The sequence below is a fragment of the Nelumbo lutea genome, chromosome 3 (genome assembly GCF_056320005.1).
Source record: "Nelumbo lutea isolate HS-2025 chromosome 3, American lotus-T2T, whole genome shotgun sequence".
Classification (NCBI taxonomy): domain Eukaryota; kingdom Viridiplantae; phylum Streptophyta; class Magnoliopsida; order Proteales; family Nelumbonaceae; genus Nelumbo; species Nelumbo lutea.
The window spans coordinates 62,120,001-62,144,684 of NC_142686.1; the positions used below are offsets into that span (position 1 = coordinate 62,120,001).

At 39.3% G+C, this 24,684-nt stretch overlaps 1 protein-coding gene across 5 annotated transcripts in view; it reads left to right on the top strand.

Annotated features, from left to right (window-relative positions):
* The window catches only part of LOC148865279 (high mobility group B protein 15-like), a 32,836-nt gene that overhangs the window by 5,554 nt on the left and 2,598 nt on the right, over positions 1-24,684 (top strand). For all 5 annotated transcript variants that reach the window (XM_088977585.1, XM_088977581.1, XM_088977582.1 and 2 more), the window contains one exon: positions 10,649-10,727. In XM_088977585.1, coding sequence (XP_088833711.1) covers positions 10,649-10,727 — 79 coding nt within the window. The remainder of the gene's footprint in view (positions 1-10,648; positions 10,728-24,684) is intronic.

Sequence of the window (24,684 nt, forward strand, 5' to 3'; positions counted from 1 at the left end):
AGTTAACAATCTGATTTCAGAATGGGTTCTCACGCTCCAAGATTTTGATCAAGTCTCCAAAGCCGGTTTGCTGGAAAATTTCTTGAATACCTTTGACTTACAGCGTTGTAACGAAGATTCCTTTTCTACACGAAGTTTTGAGATTGTATCTGGTGTGTCATCTAGACAACCACTGATGTCAGGATGTAATACTTCTTCTCTTTTAATGAAATTTCTCTTTGATTCTTCAAAAAAAAAGTTAGAGCATTGTGTCATTGACAAGAATATGCAAAGCTATCTGCTTACACTCTAAACATCATAATACAATCTACAATATAGTAATTACTGGTTCAACATCAAGTTTCCATAAAAAATAGCGAAAAAACAAGTAAGGTGCAACTGGGTTTGGGTGAGGTGCCTCTACAAGATGAGCCTTGCTTGTGAGCCTAAGAAAACCTTCTAAAAACTGGTGAGGCTTGCTTCATTTTATTTACCAAGTATGTCAGTATATGCAAGGTGGAGCCAAAGGGGCTTGGGCTGGCTGCCTTTGTTGGAGGGTGGGGGGGGGCTTGTATTAGTCCCCTTATTTTTCTAGAATGTACCTACCAAATTTAATAGGATTCCTTAACATACCTTCCCCAACAACTTTATGCAGTCTTGTCACAATTTAAGAAGTTTAATACATATAGCTCCTAATATTTAAAAAGGGCAGCCCTTTTCACAAGGCTCTCACAAATGCAGCGTCTGGGGAGGGGAAGATGTACGCAGCCTTACCCCTGCACATACAGAGAGGCTGTTTCCAAGATTTGAACCCTGTTCACCCAGGTCACAATGGAGAAACCCAACCATTGTGCCAAGACCCACCTTCAGCTACTTAATATTTACCAGTTCTAATTTCTAAATATGGTCAGTCAGGTTTTTCTATAAAAAATTTGGGGCTCTTGCATGGGCCGACTGCATCTTACTTAATTACATTTATTATCAATGCTGCTTATGTTCTTCACTCTCTCAAAGAGTTACTAAGAGAACAAGAGATCTTAACAATTTCTTGTATGATTTAGTGGTTAGTATTATTCAATGTCTTAAAAGGTGTGGGAGGAATATGCCTAGAGGTGCCCCCAAAACGTATTCAGCTAGTGTTGTGCATTTTGATTCTTCTTAATACAAAACATCTTTCATAAGAAAAGAAAAATAAAAACAAGATGAGATCCTCCTTCGTCTTCTTCTTTCTCCTCCCCCCTCTTCTTCTTCCTCCTCATCCTCTTCCTCTTAAGGAGGATTATGTCTCCTCCTTGTGCTTGGGAGGCTTACGCCTCTTACGTTCTGAACTACACCTCCTGTCCCCACATGACTTGGAATCTTGCATTCTTAATCTTTGCAAAATCTTGGCTTCCTATCTGCAATGCTTTTACTGACATTTCTATTGGTGATCTCAATAGGAACCTCTTGGAGGATTTTTACAGTTCTCTTCAACCAGCCAAGTCCCTAACTGGCCTATCAGACAGCAGATGGAGAAGGAATTCAGCCTCAAGTTTGACAGAAACTCATTAGATAACCCTGGAGATGCAGGAATTTGGGGTGTCTTCTTTAAGAGGGATGGGAGTGTTACTTATCAAAAAAAAAAAAAAAACAATGGAGGATGGGAGTATTTATTGGGCTTTCAGTGGCCCATAGGTGTAGCTGGGTCAACAAAGGCTGAGGATTGGCTGTTCTAACAGGGTTGAGACATGCTAGACAGTTCCTGTACTCCCTCACCATTGAAGGTGACTCGGCAAACACCATCAAGTGGATGATGAAACAGAGAAGCAGAGGCCTTGGAGACTGGCCCGGTACCTGTTGGAAGCCAGCGACACTGCTGCTCTTTTGCATACCATTTTTAGGTGGATCCCAAGCGTGTTAAGCATGTTGGCTGATGGCTTAGCCAAGTCGGGGGGTCAAAGGGAGCCATTGTATAGAGACATTAAATATATTGGGTCATTGGGGTGGCAGGCTTTTTTGTGTCACGTACATCTTTCCATTTTTCAGTATAACCATAATTACCTTTTTCTAAAAAAAACACCACTGAGAAAACAACACGTTTTAATTTTCATCATGTTAACTGAATTCTCACTTTTATCACACTGTTGTGGTTAGTGTTGGTTGTGGTTTTTTTAAAGAATTTTTTTGGGATGTTTTATTTGATAACGAGATATTAAATTTTATAAGTCACCAGCTAGTTGGATTCCATTTTTCTTTTTCTTTTTTTCTTCTGTATCATATGAAAAACTGGATAGGTGCTTCTGATTTGCTCCATATCATGAGCCTTTAATAGTAGCAAGTTAGTAGCTACATTTACATGGTTTTTCTCAACTGAATATGTGAGAGGAAGCATAAGATTGTCCTTGCTACCAATTCTAGATTTTGTTACTATGGCTCAGTTTGGAAGGAGTACAAATACAAATTTGTAGAGTACAAAACCTTGTATTTTATATTATTTTGTATGTGTTAGAATTCAGGTCTGCCTTAGAGTTCGGCCTGACTGAGTTCAGTTATGTAGAAGAAGAAAGAGTGATAGAGAAAGAGAGAAAGAGAGAAAGAGAGAAGAGAGAATTCTGGTTCGAACTGAAAGAGTCAACATGACTTCTCCCAGTCGGCCAGTAAGTATTTATATTATTATTAAAACATAACTGAAAAGACCTATGTGCCCTTACTTAAGTTAAGAGCACATGTTTCAACACAACATTATAGATCAGCAACATCAATGAAGGTATAAAGACAGAAATACCCCTACGCTAACACTCCCCCCCTCAAGCTGGTGAGTATATACTCACCAGCTTGTTACATATGTAATCCACATATACTCACCAGCTTGTTACATATGTAGTCCACTCTTCCCCGACTCAAGCCTTTTGTAAATAAGTCAGCCCACTGATTTCTTGTATTAACATGTGTAGTGTCTAGCTCTCTATTCAGCACCTTCTCCCTCACAAAGTGACAGTCAACCTCAATGTGCTTGGTTCTTTCATGGAACACTGGATTAGAGGAGATATGAACTGCAGCCTGATTATCACAATAGAGCTTCGTTGGAGTGTTAATGTTGTACCCTACTTCCTGTAGAAGGTTCCTTAGTTACACTAATTCACAAGCGGTATGCGCCATAGCCCTATATTCTGCTTCTGCACTGCTTCTTGTCACAACCGTCTGCTTCTTACTTTTCCATGTCACCAGGTTACCTCCCAGAAACGTGCAATAGCCTGTAGTAGATCGCCTATCAGACATAGAACCGACCCAATCAGCATCAGAATACCCTTCTATTTCAAGTTTTCCCCCACTCTTGTATATCAAACCACGACCCGGGGCCCCTTTTAGATAATTCACAATTCTCAGAACCGCATTCCAATGAGGAGTCAGAGGTTTTTGCATGAACTGGCTTACCACACTAACTGCAAATGAGATGTCTGGTCTGGTAATGGTTAGGTAGTTTAGTTTGCCCACAAGTCGTCGGTATCTGTCAGGGTCTTCAAACACTTCACCCATATCACTGCTTAGCTTGGTATTTGTGTCCATGGGTGTTTCAGCTGGTTTGGCACCCAACAAGCCTGTTTCTTCTAGCAAATCAAGCACATACTTCCTCTGGCACAGGTTAATCCCATACTTGGATCTCGCTACCTCTATCCCCAAGAAGTATTTCAGTTTACCCAGATCCTTTGTCTGAAAGTGATCCTGTAGATAAGTCTTCAGCCTATCAATACCAATGTTATCATTCCCAGTAATAACAATATCATCTACATACACCGCCAATAGTATTTTTCCTCCCGGAGAGTCATGACTAAATACAGAATGGTCAACCTTGCACTATTTCATGCCAAACTTCTTTACCACCTCACTGAACCTACCAAACCATGCTCGAGGAGACTGTTTAAACCCAGTAATAACAATATCATCTACCACTTTCTTTTTTTTTTGGTAGAATATCAAGATCTATTTATTTATTTTTATGGAATGAATTGCTTCACTCGCACGCCTCCGCTTCGACAAGACCCCCCCCCTTTCAACTAATGTTATGCATTTTTATTCTTCTTAATATAAAAGATTTTTATTAAAAATAAAGAAAAAAATGAGATCCCCCCTTCCTCTTCATCCTCCTCCTACCCCCCCTCTTAAGGAGGCTTACGCCTCCTTGTGTTCGGGAGGCTTATGCTTCTTGCGTTCTGAACTACGCCTCACACCTCTAGGTAGTGGAACACCTCGCATCACGCCTCCGCGTTTTAAAACATTGACCATACATACTAGAGCATGAAATAGTCTACCAGAGCAGTTGTACATACACTCCATAGCAGAATGGTGTAGCAGAAAAGAATAGTCATATTGTGGAAGTAGCAAGAAGTATGTTGGTAAGTTCTGTAGTTCTAGTTCGTTTTTGGGGTGATGCAGTCCTTACAACAATCTTTTTGACCAATCGAGTACTTTCTCGTGTTCTTGGATTCACTACTCCGTTTAACCTCCTTTTTCTTGAGGGGGGAGATGTTCCATGTTCCTATGAGGATATTAGGATGTGTTTGCTTTGTTCATATTCTTGGTCCTCACCTTTCTAAGCTGGACCCTAAGGCCAAGAAGTGTGTTTTCCTTGGGTATTTAGAAAATCAGAAGGGGTATTGTTGTTATGATCTAGTCTTAGGGAGTCAGTATGTCACTATGGATGTCAACTTTTATGAGGCCACACCTCTTTTCTCGGGGGTTCTCCTAACGCTCTGTTTGGTTTGTGGGATGGGGATGAGAAAAAGGGAATATTCCAAAAATATTCTTTTTTCCCTTATTTGTTTTGAGAGAAATAGAGGGATGGGATGAGAAAAAGGTGGGATGTGAGATCCCAAAATCATAGAATCGGGGTCGCACCAAAACAATGCGACCCCGGTGGAAAAACTCGAGAAACCACTATTCATTGCCTTCCAACGACGATGACGAACAACGACAACGATGAACGACGACAAATAGTGCGACCAAATCTATTTTCCACTGTTTTCTTCACTAGATATTGGCAAGGAACCACTGTTCATTGCCTTCCCCGTTCAAATAGTGGAGGCAGCGGTGGCAAGAGAACCAGGCAGCAGTGATCTACTACCATCGAACAGAAGAGGTGGCGGTGGCAAGAGAATCAGGCAGTGGCGATCTGCTACCATCGAACAGAAGAGGAGATCTTCTACCTTCCTTGTTCTCTGTCTCTCCCTCCATCTTCCTCTTCTCTCTTCTCCCTCACCTTCTTCTTCTTCTTCCTATTCTTCCCGTCTTCCTCCCTCACCTTCTTCTTCTTCTTCTTCTTCTTCCGGTGAAGAACCAGGTCATAAAAGTGCTTTTCCTTTTATTTACCCATATATAAAACCAAACACTGGAAAGTTAAATTTTTACGCTTTCCCACCCAAATCTTCCCACAAACCAAACGGAGCCTAAGGGGGAGTGTTTTGGGGAAGGAAGTGAGTGTAGAGTTATAGGGCAGTAATGCCTTTATTTATATTGCCGTTAGTGTCAGTAAGTTAAGTTAGTTATTTCTGTTATTATTTTAAGTTGCTGACATGTTATGTTAGTAGGAGCAATATTGTAAGTGTACTTTTTTTAAGTTATTATATATAACTGAGTGGAGTGGCAAGCCTATTTCACTCTCTTCTCTGGAATCTTTCTCTTCGACTTCTCTCTTCTCTCTATCTCTCTCTCTCCCTCTTCTCTCTCTTTCCCTATTCCATTCTCTGTTTTGAATTCTCATCTAGAGTAGATCTGATCTTAGTCTCTACTAGACAAGTTGGTTTTAGAGCCAACCTAGGGTTTCTCATGAGAGTCTAATCAGGTCGACTGCATGAGAACTTCCTAGGGTTGGAAGTTTTAGCAAGATTTGGCAATCGGCTGGTTCTTGGAGATCATTGGCAGAGTGCAACACCTTTTCAAGAGATATTTGGAGTCTTGGAAAGAGTCTAGTGATCAGGAAGAATCAGAGAGAAGGAAAGAAACTCAAGATTAGGGTTCAGACTGAGGATTGTAAGTGGCAGCCAGTGTTTTCTGGGTAAGTTTCAATCTTTTCTTGAGATTGACTCCAATCAAGAATTGATCAGAGTGATCTGGGAGGAGCGGTTGCTCTTTTCTGAGTTCTCCTGAATTTTTTAGGGTTTTCTTCAGTTCTTTTAAAAGTCTATTAGTCTGAAACCCTATTGACTGTGATCAAGTTCTGGGTAAGGATTGATCCTTTTCAGCATTCCAGATTGGTTGGTAATGAGTTTTTAAAGATTATTAGACCTGTTTCAGATTTTCTAAGTGTTTGCTTGACCCCTTTCATCTTCCCAATTTGGCTGTCAACAGTTTTAGGGTATCATTTACCTTTATTTAGCATAAAAACCATTTCTTTGTAAAAAAATTCTTGGTAGAGATGGCAGGAACTGAGTTGAAAACTCCAGGGGAAGGTGTTTTTAGGACTGGAAACATGACTGAAAATACTTTTCAGATTACCACAGTGAAGTTTGATGGATCAAATTACTTGGAGTGGGCCCAATCAGCCATGATGGCTATTGGGGGTAGAGGGAAATTAGGCTATGTGATGGGAGATGTGAAAAAACCAGCCAAGGAAGACCCATTATATGCCAAATGGATTCAGGAGAACTATTTGGTCATGACTTGGCTGTGCAATTCCATGCAGCCTCATATAAGCCGAAATTACTTATGGGCCAAAACTGCCAAGGAAATTTGGGACATCATGAGAGAAACCTATTTTCAACCACTTAATGTTGCTAGGACCTATGAACTGAAATGTGAAGTCAATAATCTTAAGCAAGGAGAGAAACCGGTTTTATTTTACTTCTCTACTTTGAACTCTTTGTGGCATGAAATTGAACATCTGGAGACAATTGAGTGGGAAAGCCAAGATGCATAGACATACAAGAAATAGGTTGAAACCAATAGAGTTTTTGAATTCATAGCAGGTCTAAACCCAGAATATGACATTGTGAGGCAACAACTCCTCACTAGAGAGAGTGTGACCTTGTCTCAGGCTTATTCCTTAGTGCATAGTGAAAGAAAGTAGGAGAAAGATTATGCTACAATATCAGCCTATGGAATCAGCCCTAACAGCAGTAAACGCGAAGTTTGGGGGTGACAAGGAAAGGGATATGAAGAAAGAGGACAAGGACTTAGTTTGTGATCATTGCAAGAAACCGAAGCATACCAAGGACACATGTTGGAAACTCTATCCGCATCTAATTCCAAAAAAGCTCAGAAACAAAAAGGGGAATGCCAATGTGGTAACTATTACCGATGGTTCCTCTAGCACAAGAATGACACCCCTGGACACCTTGGCTGTTGTCCGAGTTGCCCTAACTCAGTTGGAAAGTGAGGTTGGCACTTCAGCACTCTCATCTTAGCCACTAGCTACATCTGCTCCTTCTACTTCTGCATTTGCTCATTCAGGTACAAGGGCTTCAACATTATCATGCTTCAACCCTAGGTAACAACAAACCTTGTTGGGTTATAGATTCAGGTGCATCTGACCATATGACTGGCTTATGGTCATGGAGGAAGATGAGCCATCAACCAAGGTAACAGTTTGGGATGTGGAGGGAGGAAACATAGACAAACATGTTTGGGGATCTAGCCATATGGTCTGAGGCTCCAGAATCAATTACCTAGGGTGAAATTTAGAATTGGAAGCAAGATTAGCTGTACCTAATTTCACAAAGGTAGTAGTGGAAGTACCAAAAGAAGTAGATTGGTATACACAAAAAAAAAGTAGATTGGTAAAGCCTCTCATACCTATCCTCACAAAGGTAGTAGTGGAAGTATCACATGTGATGGAGATTGTTTCTTTGTCCTTACCAACACTGGCAGACATATCCTCAATGATGCTACGACTACCAAGATCATCTTCTATAAAAGAATGGTTAGCCTAAGTGGATAGTGGGCCATACAAGTCACAAAAGAAGTTAATTGTGGGGACCCTCTCTACAACAATGTGAATTTTCATGAACTGAAGCACGTCTACCACCTACTTCTCTTTCCCCACGGCCCCACCACAACCACCCCTTGGCCGAGTCAAAACCTCTTGTAACACCTCCACCTTGGCCCCTTGCTCGGCCTACAAAAGTTCCTCTGGAACTACTAAGGCTGACCTATTTGAGATAGGGACATGGTCACCATGAGGAGTTGAAACTCTCCTTATCTAGGAGAAACTTTAGATAAGGATGAGAGGTAATTGCTGCCCCAAAATTTGAGCCCTCACTGGTTCAAACCTAGACCTCAAATTTGATGGAAATCTTGCAACATCAAGATGACCCCTCCGTTTTTGTTGTACCTTCAAGTAAGTGGATAGGGACTGATAGACATTAAGTTAATTCCTTAAGTTTTTCAAGGAAGCATAGTACTCTTCAACACTTTTATCCCCTTGTTGGAAAGAGAAATAGTTTTGGTACAACAGATATATTCTTGTGACATTGTTTTGTCTGGAATAGAGTTGCTTAGCATGTATCTAAATCTCCTAAGCTGTGTCTAAGAACATAGGATTCACATTGATATGGTTTGATATACTATTCCATAAGACAGTCATGATTTGGGCATTCTCTTGTACCCACTCATATTCTTCTAATCCACTCTTCAACAGACCTTCCTTAATGTACTTCAACTTACCTCTTCCAATGAGTGACACCTCAACTGGCTTAGCCCATGGTATATAATTGGTGCCATTGTGTTTTATTATGGTGAACTGTGAATTCATTAGTTCTGATTGTACCACAACTGTAGGTTTATAGATACCACTTGATGAGGCAATAGGAAAAGAAAAAGGTTATTGATATACTATTCAAACAATCTGTCAAACAGGTGCTGTACACCTACTTTAGCACAAGTTGTAGGTCAAGAAAACACTAAAATGTCACTACTCTTTTACTTGAACACAAAGGGAGATTCACACACTTACCAATGGTCCAACAATACACTACGAATCACCACACACTCACTACATTGAAGATTAAAGATTGTTGCACCTATGGCATCCACAAAACTGCCCCTCTTTGAACTGCTGAGTAGAGGGAACATAGAAAACCGTCACCAGCTCACAAACTGCCACAACTTGAGGCATCAAAGCCTCTTTTCCTAAGGGACGATCAGTCCTTTTGTTCCTCTTTCTCCTCCTACAAAGAGTAGAGAAAGTTCTCTACTTCTAGGGCACAAAAGAATGATGTGTGAACAGTACCAGCCGATTGCTCAGTGCTTTGATACCACACGCCAACCTGAAAAGTAAAAGATAAAACAATGGAAAAATAAGAAAGAGGAAGAAAAGAAAGGAAAGGGAGGAGAAACAGTAGAGAGAAAGAATAGAGAGAAAGAGGGGATGCCCCCAGTAGCATAATCTGAAGATAGAATAGAAGAAATAACAGTGAAAAAGACAAATCTGCCCCCTCCGACCAACTTTAACACACTCCAAAGAGCCTTATTCTTCACTAAAGAGTGGCATCAATCTCATATGAACACTTAAAGAAATGTCCCTTTGGGCCAAAGATACCATGAGTAGAATTGTATAATAGGTAAAACTATAAAGTAGTTTAACTCAGCAGGTAAAGCTATGCAATAGGCGACCTCTTTTCAGTCCCTCCTTTCACACTCTCCCTCAAATTGATAAATGGAACTCCTTAGCCCATCATTGGTTTGACAGAAAGTAAAGAGGGAAACAGCCTTAGGTAACAAGATGTTCATTTTGATTGTGTCATGGATTTGGTAAGTATGTTAGCTAGCTGGATGGCAGAAGCTATGTGAGGAAAAGTGATGGTGCCAGCAAGGAACTGGTTCCCAATAAGATGGAAATGAAGCTCAAGATGTTTTATTCATTCTTGAAAGAATAGATTGAAGACAATGCATGGCACTTATGTTATCAGCATACGTCAGTGTAAGGTTGGAGACTGCCAGACCAAAATCTTGAAGAAGAGCCATAACCAAATAATCTTGCCATTGTTTTGAAAGCAAGGTGGATCTTTTGATGTGTGAGGCATAAACCTTAAGGCAGGTCCGAGCCTTGTGACATCTCATTATTTCAAGAAAGCATGAACTAAAAGGAGAAAAAAGTGTCGAACTATGCAGAGGTCTATTATTTTTATATGGGAAAAATGTATAGATGAGTGACTTGTCATATAAAAAAGGACTACAGTAGTAAGATTTTTCTTATTAGTCCATTTGTATGCTCCTAATGTAAATTAAAACCAACACAAACTCAGAAATCTTATAATTGCTCTTTAAATTGTTTTGGTGGTGAGAACCTTACTCCAATTAATGTATGAAATACGTGTTCTTGACATATGGTACAAAGTGTGGTTCATGTGCATTGCATTTTTTGTGAGTTTGAGTGAACATACACCCAAGAATGTGTCTTTGTTTTTAGCTGACGTGGCATTTTGTAAAAATAAGAAAACAAAACATTTGTGTTGAACTCTGCCAATGTGTGTAAAGTTGGAGGATAAACATTTTCATTTGTCCCAGTACATGTCAAGTCCAAAAGGAAAAGAAAATAATAGAATATTTTTTTTTGTATTCAAATTTGTTATCAATTTATTAGACAACTTTTTAACAGTTTTTTTTTTTTTTGCTCATGAGTCATGACATAAAATACCTGTGAGTCTTGGGTTTCACCTTTCTGATATTAATTTTCTATGTTTTCTATGGATTCTAGGATCCCTATTATAGGGGGAAAGGAGCTAGACTTGCATCGACTCTTTGTGGAGGTGACTTCAAGAGGTGGGATTGAGAAGGTTAGAAGAAATGGTCTACTATTGTTTATTTCTCCCCTTAATTATTCTAATCATGATATATGTTGTGGATGACATGTGTGAGAACTCCAAAGCTGTTGGTATTTTTTTTGATAAATGGTTAAAACTCTATTAAAAGGAGGAAATCATTCCTCAAAACAGGATACAAAGGCCACATAAGCCACAAATAAAGTGTCAAGCAAAGCATATAACGTGAACAGCCCACAGATATATCATTATGGCAATGTGTTAAAGGAGTCATTCCATAAGATTTGATGCCAATGAGTTGACAGGGAGGAAAACTGCAAGCCTGTGAATTTCTTGTGAGTGCTCTCCCACTGGAAAAGAGACCAGTCCGTTCTTCTTAGAACAGCTTCCAGTGCGGAGGTTTTTGCGTTGAACACTCTCTCATTGCACTCTTTCCACAGGAATCAGCTTCCAAAAGGGTGGTCCCTCTTTTGCTAAAAGCCTTACACTTCCGTGCTGCAAATAGAGATTCTACATTATACATCTTTGGGAAAAGCTGTGCTTACCCCGAACAACCTGAGGAAATGTATTCATGCACAGAAAGAAAACTTGCAAAGCATTAACAAATACTTTATTTATTCCTCAATCCTCATCAAGGCCACAAAGCTTGCATTGGTTGGGAATGATCATCCCTCTCAAATGAAGATTGTTAGCTGTGAAAATTCTGTCTAAGATAGCAGTCCGCAGAAAAAAAAGATGGTTCTGGATGGAGCTGTGGTTGACCAGATCCAGCACCAATCCTTGGGAGGGCCCACCTGGCTATTCAGCTTGTTGAAAAAAGATTTAACTGTAAAGGAGCAATTGCTGGAACCCACCCACTGGATCTGATCATCACTTTTTGGCCTGATTTGGATTTGTGGTATGGTGTTGAGGAGACTTAAATCTCAGCCTCTTCCCAATCTTGAATGTTTCTGCGCAAGCTGGGAGACCAAACTGCATTACCCACAAGGGCTGCAATCAGTGCATACTTTTTCTTGATTGTTACATCCTTGTTCACAGCCAAATTAAAAATCTGAGGGTGGGATAAACTTAGAGGAGAGCTGCACCTTTTTTCTTTCCAATATAGGATGTGTTCTCCATATCCTGCTGTGGAATTTATGTTCTGCAGGAATTCCTCCTTGAGCTTCATTATCCCTTTCCATATGCTTGTCCCATAAGAATCATTGACTGCATCAGTGGTCCAGTCAGCATTTCCATATTTGCATTGAATGATTCTCCTGTGGAGTTCATTACTCTGCATACTATATACCATCACCATTTTTCCAAGAGGGCTTTATTCATCTTCTGGAGGGGTTTTAGGTAATACCCCCTCTCATTATTGGCCTACAAACCTACTTCCATGCCACAAGGTGAAACTTTTTTCATCATTAACATCATACTACAATGCCATCACTTCCTAGGCCACTAAATGGGCTGACTGGAATACCTTATCATGTCTTAAATTTGCATGTTGGGGGATTGTATTATGATTCATGATATCATATGATATATAAGTTAACTTCGAGTGAAAATTAAGGATTTCAGACCATGGGTCACGATTTCGATATTGATGGACATTTTGCTGTGTATAGATGGGGAAATTTTAAATACTAGTGGGGTACCCCGAGGCTACTCAGCTTCTGTACTGTTTCTCATCTTAATTTTCTTAATGAAATTACCATTACTGATAAAAAAATTGGGATATTTCACCAAGTTTACTAAGACATTTGGAAAGTCTAAAAAATCAGAAAATTTTCTTGAAACATGAAATTAGTTAGTAAACCTTCAAGCAATCATTAGAAGTATAACTGCATATTTAAGGCACTAAAAACCCATAACAAACAATTGTATAGATCAAATAAAAGAATATTGAGACTTAAGTAGGCTCTTTCTCTTTGTCTCCCTTTTATTCTTTGTCATATTCTCTTCATTACGTATGTCATTTATGTCATTTACTTGCCAGTTTAACTTGTCCGTTTTATATTACTATATGTTTTGATTAGATTTAGAACCCTCTTTGGTAGTTGTATGCGTTTTTTTTTTTCTTTTGAATTATAGTGATTTTGTGACTCCTATCAAAATAATAAACCAATCATTCAATCACTAATTCACCATTGGTTCTTTTAGGAAAATATTTTTTAAAAATATGATGATTTTAATGAAATATCAAAAAAAATTTAATAACATTCTAGAATTTAAACCAGAAATTTATAGACTATCAATGGAATCTGAAATATCACTTACATATTGGGAAATATTGGAGATATTAGGAAAAATGATTCTTGGAAATTTCATATCTCCATCTAATGGGGAGAGTTTGGGGAGCTTTACAAAATCCTGCAGATATATATTTTCTTTTTTGATAGATAATCCTGCAGATATTTATAACCAAGTATTTTTGTTTGAGGACTAGCCCTAGCACATTCATGGATCTTGTCAAGTCCTGATTTTAAAACATGAAAAATTGTAGTAGCTTAGACCAAATGAGCATTATCTCAACTGAATTTATAATACTCTATCAAGAATTCAAGATCTATATCTTCTGCCTGGTTGTAAAAGCACACATCTTTGGAATTGTCCGTGATCTTTTAGAGCCATAAACTAGCATCAAGTAACCCTTTTTTCTGGTGTCATTGTCATCCATTCAAGTAACTCCTTTTTCCTGGTCGCCACACATCTTTGGTATAATCGTTTTATAAACTCCTTTTTCCTGGTGCATTCTTTTTAGAGCCAAAGACTGGCATTAAGTAACTTCTAGTTCATGGTATAAACATAGCATGTAGGATGGATATGCTGGTTGCCATAGGAAGTCAATGCTAGCCTCGATAGTGAATACAAATTCATGTGTCGAAACATTAATTTGTCAGCCACATTCTTGTTCTCTTGAGATCCACTTTGAGAATGTATGAAAAGAGTTTAGACAATATAAGCAGAATCTAATGGTCAGGATTCAAAGGAAGTTCAATTAATAATTCTAACAATCAACTTGATTTGTCAAATTGCTCTTCCAGAAAGACTGAAAAAACCAAAACAAATAACTCCCTAAATGCTATGTCCAAACAAAGGAAACTTTGTCATGGGATGGTTTCACTCCAATCTATTGTATACTCTCAAGCTCTAGGAAGGCTATCAATAAAAATTGAACAATCTTGAAGACTAGCCAAACATAACTGATAATCTGCAACCCTTGGAATGTCCAAAGATGACATCAACCTCAATGCTTGTAACTTGTAAGAACACAATGTACAATTCAGGCATCATGCTCCATACAACATGAATAAACTAGCACCTCCTTATACCTGATTGACACAGATTCATCTAACATTAGCAGTGCTAGTTTCTGTGCCATCACATTTGTCCTTGTGGCTCAATTTGGAAGGAGTACAAAAACAGAAATGTACAATACAAATACATTCAAAATAATACAAAATACAATGTTTTAAATTCTATATATTTGTATTTGTACTTGTGATAGAACAAGAATTAGAAGAAATTGATGTCTTTCTATTGAGAAAGTAGTACATATATATACAACCTTGTAGATACTAAAAAGGAAGAAAATCATACAGCCTTGCAGATACAAAAAAGGAAGAAAATCATACAGCCTTGTAGATACTAAAATAGGAAGAAAATCAAAGAAAGAATAATTCCTATAATCAAGCTATTCCTAATTGGGCTAATACTACATATTTACAGCCTATAATTTCGTAACACTCCCCCTCAAGATGGAGCATAGATGTCAATCATGCCCAGCTTGTTACAAATATAAGAAATCCGAGCTCCATTAAGAGCTTTTGTAAAGATATCTCCTAATTGCTCTCCAGTCTTCACATTCGCTGTAGAGATAAAGTTTTGTTGAATTTTCTCACGAACAAAATGACAGCCTATCTCGATATGTTTAGTTCGTTCATGAAAAACTGGATTCGAAGCAATATGAATCGCAACTTGATTATCGCACCATAGCTTCGCTGGAACTAAGACTTTAAGACCGACCTCAGTTAACAGTTGAGAAACCCACATAACCTCACACGAAGCTTGTGCCATTGCTCTATACTCAGATTCTGCACTAGATCGCGACACCACATTTTGCTTCTTACTCTTCCACGAAACCAGATTACCACCAACGAAAACACAATAGCCAGTAGTGGACCTTCGATCAATCTTGGAACTTGCCCAGTCCGCATCAGAAAAACACTCAATGTTATTGTGACCATGACTCCGATACAGTATCCCCCGTCCAGGAGCTCCTTTCAAGTAACACAAGATTTGTTCCAAGGTTGCCCGATGATGCACTGTAGGAGAGGACATAAATTGACTTACAATACTAACTGAGTAAGCAATGTCTGGACGAGTCTAGCATCATGCCACCCAGGATGGGATAAAGCCTGGTGAACAGTTTTGGGAATCCCTATAGAATCAAGAGAGGCAAGAAACGAACAAGAAGTAGAGGACAAACGATCATAGGTAACATAAGAGGAAATTGGATAAGTACATTGACGTTTACCTTTTCGAAGAGCAATAGGTAGATCAATATCACTGGGCATTGGATCTGATGACGAAGAAGAGACCGGTGCCGGACTTGTCACAGGAGGATTAGATCGTCGAGAATAGACTTGAGTAATAGGTAGTTTTGGTTGAAGTGGTGGTGGGGATATTGGAACAACACTAGCGTCTGGACCGGTGACATGATACATTAGTAGATCATCATCCTCTTGTGGACACACAGGTGTAGATGGAGCAGTAAAGAAAGGAAAATGTTCATGGAATGTAACATCAGCTAACACAAGGTACCTATTCAAGAGAGTAGAAAAACACTTGTACCCTTTTTGGAGACGAGAGTATCCTAGGAAGACATATTTTAATGACTTGAGGTCCAATTTAGAAACCTGTAGATGAACATCATGAACAAAACAAGAACATCCAAAGATACGAGGTTCAATAGGAAACACAAATTTATTAGGAAACAAAATCTTATAAGGGATTTGATCATTTAGAATAGTGGAAGGCATGCGATTAATCAAAAAACACGCTGTAGAAACAACATCAACCCAAACTGTTTAGGAACATGTGTTTGAAATAAAAGAGCCCTAGCAGTTTCAAGAAGATGTCTATTTTTTCTCTCAGCCACTCCATTTTGAGATGGAGTATCAACACAAGATGATTGATGGAGAATTCCATTATGAGTCATGTAAGTCTGGAAGGAATCGGAGAAATATTCTTTGGCATTATCACTTCGCAATGTTTGTACAGACACATCAAACTGTGTTTTTATTTCAGCACAAAAGGTTTTAAAATGTGAAAGCAACTCAGAACGAGATTTCATTAAATAAAGCCAAGTCATACGAGAAAAATAATCCACAAAGGTAACAAAATATCGAAATCCAGTTTTAGACATAATAGGACAAGGTCCCCAAACATCTGAATGTACTAACTCAAAAGCATGACTAGCCCTTTTATTAACTCGAGAAACAGACGATAGACGATGATGTTTTGCAAACTGACAAGACTCACAATCTAAAGAAGATACATCATGAAACTGAGGAGATAACTTCTTTAACAAAAGTAAAGATGGATGCCCCAATCGACAATGAGCTTCAAAAGGAAATAAAGTACTGGAACAGGCAATGGTCTGAGGTTCTTGGGTATCCAAAATGTACAGACCTCCTGATTCTCGTCCTTTACCAATAATCCTCTTTGTCATAAGATCCTGAAACAGACAATGATTAGGAAAGAATGAGATACAACAGTTAAGAGTACGAGAGAATTTGCTAATAGATACCAAATTAAAAGAAAATTTTGGTAAACTCAATACAGATGACAAATAAAGTGTTGGTGTGGGATTGATAGTGCCAGAACCAAGGACAGAAGAAATAGAACCATCTGCTAAGGTGACTGAAGAAGGAAAAGTGTGTGATTGGAAAGTGGAAAAGAGACTAGGATTACCTGTCATATGATCTGTTGCACCAGAATCAATGACCTATTGAGAGGAAGAAGAAAGAAGACATGTATTGGTTTTACCTAACTCAGCAAGGACAGTGATGGACTGAGAGGAGTTCTTAATGCCTCTTGATACTGGGTAAATTTCACATACTCATCTGCAGAAATTGTAATGGTCTGATTTGACGATGGATGAGGAACATCATTCGTAGTTACAACATGAGCTGACTGAGACCCAGAAGACTTTTGGTTTTTCTTTAGCAATTTCTGGCAAGTCCTTTTAGTGTGTCTTGGTTCATGACAATAGTAGCAAACTATTCCCCCTGTGGCGTGAGTTCCAGCATTCCAACCACTATTACTGCCACCTCTGCTACTATTCTGAGAACGAGACCAACCAGTTGATCCACTATTCTGACTGACAAGTGCACTAGGTTGTTGTACAGGTGAGGTATGAGAACCAGTATCTGTACGAAGGACCCTAGTAAAGACCTCTTTTAAAGGGGTAATCTCAGGATTAGACAAAATCTGTGACTTAGCACCATCAAATTGAGGATTAAGGCTAGCCAAAAAACTCATAATAGCCATCTGTTCACATTGAGTCTGTTGAACTTTGATATCAGTACTGAAAGGTAACAAGGCGTTCAATTCTTCATAAGTGCGCTTGAAATTCATGAAATAGGTCTGAAGAGACTGATCCTGTTGTTCAGGCTGATAAAATGTCTTGCAAACATAAAAAATACGGGAAATATTTTCTTTACCAGAGAACAGAAAAGCCAAATATTCCATTAGTTCTTTTACAAACTCACAATGAGGGAGACCGACATACTCATTCACAATAGAATTGCGGATTTAAAAAAAAACAATTGAGCATCAATCCTTAGCCATTCAGTGCGGGTCTCATCAGTAGGAGGGTCCTTAGTTAGATGGTTGTCCTTAGAGATACTCCGTAAATACAAACGAACTGTCTTACTCCAGTCTAAATAATTAGTTCCGTTTAGTTTTTGTTCAGTGATCTTAGACAGAATGGGGATAACACTAGGCATAGCCAAGTTCTTTTGTTCAACCGCCATCATAAACATAGGAAAATAAACTTTTAACAACCAGCAAAGCCAATAAAACAGAATCGACAACAAATGCAACACCCAAACAACAAGAAACCACATCTGGCAGCACCGAAATATCAACTGTATAAAAAGAACAAAGAAGAAAGACTTTCTTGATGGGCAAACAAACACCACAGGAGTAACACCGAGGCTGCTATGTTACTCTCCGACCTGTTGCAGACTTGAAAGCCCTCTCCCGATCGAAGTGAAGAAGAAATGGGTGAAGGTGGGTAGGCCGATCTGGGATTCCGCTTCCACTGGTAGGGGCGATGAGATGCAGATGTCACTCGGAATGGGTGACCTAGAGATCGCAGCTGCTGCTCACTTGGGCAACGTAAAGAATTTAAAGATGCTCACTTGGGCAGCAGAGGGAAGAAAATCAGAAATTAGTTTCAGACTGGAATTGGTGTCTCCAGCTCTGATACCATGTGATAGAACAAGAATTAGAAGAAATTGATGTCTTTCTATTGAGAAAGTAGTACATATATATACAACCTTGTAGATACTAAAAAGGAAGAAAATCATACAGCCTTGCAGATACAAAAAAGGAAGAAAATCATATAGTTACAAAAACGGAAGAAAATCATACAACCTTGTAGATACTAAAATAGGAAGAAAATCAAAGAAAGAATAATTCCTATAATCAAGCTATTCCTAATTGGGCTAATACTACATATTTACAGCCTATAATTTCGTAACAGTACTCTTTCCAAACTAAGCCTATGAAAAAAAAGGTGGAACCTGACAAACCTAACCAAATTGTCCAACAGTAGATGAATTGAGAAAACCTAAAGGATGCTAAGGTGTATTTGTAATTGAAAGTTCAATTGATTTGGTAAAGGTTGTGAACATAGAGGTAGATGAATTCACTAGGAAGAAATTTAAAGAATAGGAAGAGAAATATCCAATTCCTTTGAGAAGATTGATGCAGGCCCTGATGAAAACTTTTCAAAGTTGAAGACGATCATGATGGGTAGAGATCAATTGGACTTGCAAGAGATGTCAATCAAAATGGTGAAGATTTGTGAGGAAAGCTTTTTTGGAGGTGGAGAGGGGTGAGGAGGTTAAGTTTGGATGATCTTGGTTTAAGTAGGAAGTGTTAGATTGAGTGTTGTACATTGAGGTTGGATGGGTTTGGTACTTTGATGAAAGGTTGAAGGGGTGGAGTTTTGTTTGATTTCGCAGAGAAGTATGCTCACATTTGTTTGGCTTAATGCTGAGTAGATACCCGAATTTTTGGTTTTTTGTCTTCTTTTGGTCCTTTGGTGGGAGTTGGCTGTCTTTTGTAGGGGTTGAATTCTTTGTGTTTGGGGTTGGTTCTTTTGTGTTTGTTTCTTTTTTCCTGTGGTTCAACTTGGTAATATTTCGTCACTGGTTGATGTATGCTGCTGCTCTTTTAATATTTTGTTCTTTATTTATATTAAAAAAAAGTGAAGATTTGGGTGTGGATCAGTGTTTTGAGAAGAACATGTTTTTGGAATTGGAAAGGATTAATGATGTGTCAAAGGATGTGATGGAGCTAAGGAAGGCTACTCTTGCAGTAAGAAGATTCAGAAGTCAAAGAAATCATTGTAATATCTTGGTGTGAAATGTTTTCACTAGGTTAAAAGGGGGTCTATTTGGGATTTGTACCAAACAAGGTGATGAGATCCAGGAAAGTCTTAAAGAAGAAATAGAGAGATCTTGTTATGTTATTTCTTTTTGGGTTGTTGGATTGGCAACATTTGTTGGGGTTCTGTTTTCTTTGTTTCTTCTAAGTGAGGTTGGTTTTGTTTGAGCCTATTGCTTTGAAGACTGATTATTTGGGGCTTAGGTTGCTTGGGTCTGGTTGCTTGTTGTCTATTTTTTTTTTTTGTCAGAGTTTGGTTTTTGGTGTTTCTTCTTGTTTGGTTGGTTTTTGGTTTGGAGTTCCCTCCGGTGACTTTGGGTCACTTTCTTTGTAATTTTCTTTCTTATGTTAATAAATGTTAGAGCTAGCTGAATAAGGGTAGATTAGTCATTTTATTTCTATTAAGTTATATTCTTATGTGGTAGTCTTAATAGTGACTTCCTGTCCCATACTTAAGTGGGGGCAGTTTAGTCTTTGTACTACTAATTAGAGGCTAATCCATATTAAGGGTCGACTGATAGGGTTTATCCTATCATGTTTGACTGTTCTCTTCATCTTCTTCTAGTTCTTCTTTTCTCCTGGTTCGAACTACTGTAGCTATAGAACAAACATTCCTCTTTTCTCAGTTCGGCTGAACAACACAAAATGGTATCAGAGCCAGGTTGACAACAGTTGATTATAGCTTCCTCAACATATATTTCTCAGTTCTTTTTTTTTTCCGTTTTTCTTTGGTGCGAGAAATCTGGGGTATTAGACTGCGACAACTTCTAGGGTTCAGAGGTTGGACTTCTAGTGACAAGGAAAGAGAACAACAGTCGAGTGACTAGAAACAAAAGGTTTTTTTTTTTTTCCGTGTAGAGTGCTGTCACCATGGGTGTGACAGCTATGGTGGTTGAGTAGGTGTAGTGGTGGTGGTCTGAACCCTCTAATGAGTAGTTTCAAGAGGGACTCTTTGTGGTTTTAAATTTGCATGTTAGCAGTACAGTGGTGGTTGAAGTGGCCGAATGTATGCTAAGGCCAGTACTTGGTGATTACAAGTATGCTTGTGTCGTAGCTAACGAATTGTACTGCAGTGGTTGGAACTGTTTTTTTTTTTTGTGTGTGACGGGCAGAACCAACTTTGTAGATAGGAATGGCTTCGATGGGAGATGAGTGGTGACCAGAAATCGAGTGTCATGATTTCCTCTGATTTTTTAAATGTCCAAATGACCTCCATTAAACTTAGTGGTGAGAACTATGTACCATGGGGCAAGTCAGTGGAAGTTTTTCTCAAGGCAAAGAGGAAAGTGAAGCATGTGAAGGAAGATAAACCACCTGCTAACTCTTTAGGATTTGATGACTAGGAACAGGAAGATGCCTAAATCATGACATGGTTATGGAATAGTATGGAACCCAAAATAGGTGCCAACTTTATGTTCTTAAATACAGCTAAGGACATATGGGAACATGCGAAGAAGCTTTATTCTGGGCAAGATAATACTACAAGGGTATATCAGCTCTATCAGGAGTATTTCGATCTGCAGCAAGGGAATAAAACCCTAGAAGAGTACTATGCCTGTATGAAGAACCTCAGAAATGAACTCAATGTCTATTATCCCCTCACTCCAGATGTTAAGGTTCAGCAACAACAAAGGGAACAAATAGATGTCACTAGATTCTTAGTGGGGTTGAAATCAGAATATGAACCAGTTAGGGCCCAAATATTAGTGGGCTCTACTCTTCCTACACTTGAGGAAGTGTTTGCATGACTTCGTAGGATTTCTTTGGAGCCTACAGAGAATCCCACACAGTCTGACAGATCAGCATTTGTGATGGCCAGAGGAGGTAGACGTGGTATTAAAGGGGGAGGACATGCCTCCCGAGGAGGTCGTGGTGATAATGTATTTGGCCATGGTGGTGGTCGTGACTCAGGGGGAGGCCATGGTAAAGGAAAAAGTAACTCTACAAGGAAGTGTACCCATTGTGGCAGGGACGAACATTCGGTGAATTTCTGTTATGATCTCCATGGCCCTCCTTCTACATGGGCCAATCATGCAGTAGCTGGTGGGGTTGATGTCAGTGATAACCAACAGGCAAATCTAACTCCTTCCACATCTACATCTGTTTCCGGGAAGGAGATGATGAGTGTACCGCGTGATGAGTATGAGCGGTTCCTCCAGACTACTTCACAGCATACTACTGCCACCCTTGCCCACTAAGGTATAGCTTGTCTGTCATCCAAATCCTCTCCCTGGATTATTGACTCTGGAGCCTCTGATCACATGACCAGGGCTCCAGGTGTGTTCTCTTCCCTCACAGGTGTGTTCTCTTCCCTCTCTGAAACTTCCACATCTTAAACTGTTAACCTTGCCAACGGTTCCTCTTCTCCCATCTGTGGTGTTGGTAATGTTGACACAACTTCTCTTTCTTTATCATCTGCTCTATGTCCCTTAGTTTCCATTCAATCTTATGTCTGTTAGTAAATTAATCAAGACTCTTAATTGCTCTATTACATTTTTCCCTTCCTTTTGTGTTTTTCAGGATTTCAAGACGGGGATGAAGATTGGTGGGGAGCATGAGGCTGGTGGATTGTATTTACCTTGACGGTGGTGGATCGTCAGTTGCACTTCAGACTTCACTCACTCCCCTACAGTGGCATTGTCGACTAGGACATCCATCTCTCAAGGAACTCAAGATACTGGTCCCGTCTTTGAGTCATTTGTTGTCTTTACAGTGTGAGTCGTGTCAGTTTGGGAAACATCGTCGTGTTCCCTTCAGTCCTAGAGTTGAGAATCATATGTTGAGTCCTTTTGCTTTGGTCCATTCAGATGTTTGGGGCCCGATTAAAATAGTTTTATAATGGTTACAAGTATTTTGTCACTTTTATTGATGATTGTTCAAAAATGACATGGATTTATTTAATGAAAGAAATGAGTGAATTATTTTCTATTTTTTGAAAATTCCATGCGGAAATACGTACACAATTTGGTGTTCCAATCAAAGTTCTTCGTTCAGATAACGGTCGTGAATACTTTCTTACTTCCTTTCAACCGTATTTAGAACAGCATGGCATCATTCATCAAACTTCATGTGCATCCACTCCTCAACAAAATGGGGTGGCTGAACGAAAGAATCATCATCTCCTTGAAACCGCTCGGTCTATTCTTCATCATATGAGTGTTCCTAAACGATTTTGTAGTGATGCTGTACTTACTGCGTGTTTCCTTATTAATCGGATGCCCTCCTTCATTCTTCATGGTCGATCTCCCTTCTCTATCTTGTTCCCCACCTTGTCTCCCTTTCCATTAACACCTCGTATCTTTGGTTGTGTGTGCTTTGTTCACAATCTGAGTCTTGGAATAGATAAGCTGGATGCACGCTCTATCAAATGTGTCTTTTTTGGCTACTCTCGGACTCAGAAAGGGTATAAGTGTTACAATCCCATTACTCAGAAGTGCCATGTTTGTCCTGATGTCACATTTTTTGAGTCTATTCCCTTCTTCTCGGGACTTGATGTATCTGTGTTTCCACATTTGCTTCCTCTTCCTCTTTCAGTCAGTAATCCCGTTCCGGGTGTTCCAGTTGGGGTTAACCCTTCACCTCCTCTTGTGCAGCTCCCTACTGAATGACCACCGATCCGACACATGTATACTCATCGATAGACACCGGCTCCTCCTCCAGCTTGTACCTTGTCTGGGGATCCTGTTGTTGCTCCTGTCCCTGAACCTTCAGGACTTGATCTTCCCATCGCTTTACGAAAAGGTAAACGTAGTTGTACCCTCCATCCCATTTCCAATTTTGTTTCAGTATCTCGCCTTTCCACTTCACATGACCAGTTTGTTTCACTATTGTCATCTATTTCTATACCTAAGGATGTTCGAGAGGCTCTTAGCTCACCTGGGTGGCAGTAGGCAATGATGGAGGAACTCTTTGCCCTTCAGCATACTCACACGTGGGAGCTCACTACTCTTCCACCTGGTAAGCAGTTGTATGGAGTGGAATATATGGAGACCTTCTCTCTAGTGGCTAAGATTGGCTCTGTCCATATCTTAATTTCCCTAGTAGTTATGTATGATTGGCCTTTGTTTCAACTTGACATTAAAAATGCCTTCCTTCATGGTGACCTTATGGAGGAGGTATATATGGAGCAACCACCTGGGTTTGTTGCTTAGGGGGAGGATGGTAAGGTGTGCAGACTGAAAAAGGCAATTTATGGGTTGAAACAATCACCTCGTGCTTGGTTTGGGAAGTTTATTGAAGTGGTGAAGAGCTTTGGAATGAAATAATGCCAGGTTGACCACTCGGTGTTAAGTTATGATTCAGAAGCCGAAAAGATTTTATTATTGGTTTATGTGGATGATATTGTCATAACTGGTAGTGAAAAGTTGGGGATCGATAAACTAAAGGTCTTTCTGTAAAATCATTTGCAAACAAAAGACCTTGGGACATTGAAGTATTTCGTGGGTATAGAAGTTGTTAGATCAAGACAAGGTGTAAACCTGTGCCAAAGAAAATATGTTCTTGATCTGCTGAATGAAACAGGACTGTTAGGTGCAAAACCGGCTGAAACTCCCATGGAACCAAATGCTAAGTTGAGCAATGATACAGGGGAAATATTTGATGATCCTAGAAGGTATAGACTGTTAGTGGGGAAGCTGAACTATTTGACTATCACGAGACCAGGCATCTCCTTTGTAGTCAGTGTGGTGAGCCAATTTATGCAGAACCTTCGAATACCTCACTGGGATGCAGTTCTTAAAATTGTAAGGTACCTGAAGGGAGCTCCAGGCCTGGGTTATTGTACAAACCAGGAGGAAAACTTGAAGTAATTGGGTATACAGATGCAGATTGGGCAGGCTCTGTGTTTGATAGAAGATCTACTACAGGTTACTACACATTTTTGGAGGAAATCTTGTGACATGAAAGAGTAAGAAGCAGACGGTTGTGGCAAGGAGCAGTGCTGAAGCCGAATACAGAGCCATGGCACACAGTACATGTGAATTAGTATGGCTGAGGAATCTCCTACAAGAAATCGGGTTCTCCATGGATAGACCTATGAAATTGTACTGTGATAATCAAGCTGCACTCCACATCTCATCCAACCCTATTTTTTATGAGAGAACAAAGCACATAGAGATTGATTGCCACTTTGTGAGGGAGAAGGTCTTTACTGGAGAGTGAACTATATATGTAACAAGTTGGGATTATATGACATATATTCTCTAGCTTGAGGGAGAGTATTAGAGCTAGCCAAATAAGGGTAGATTAGTCATTTTATTTTTGTTAAGTTATATGCTTATGTGGCAGTCTTAATAGTGACTTCCTA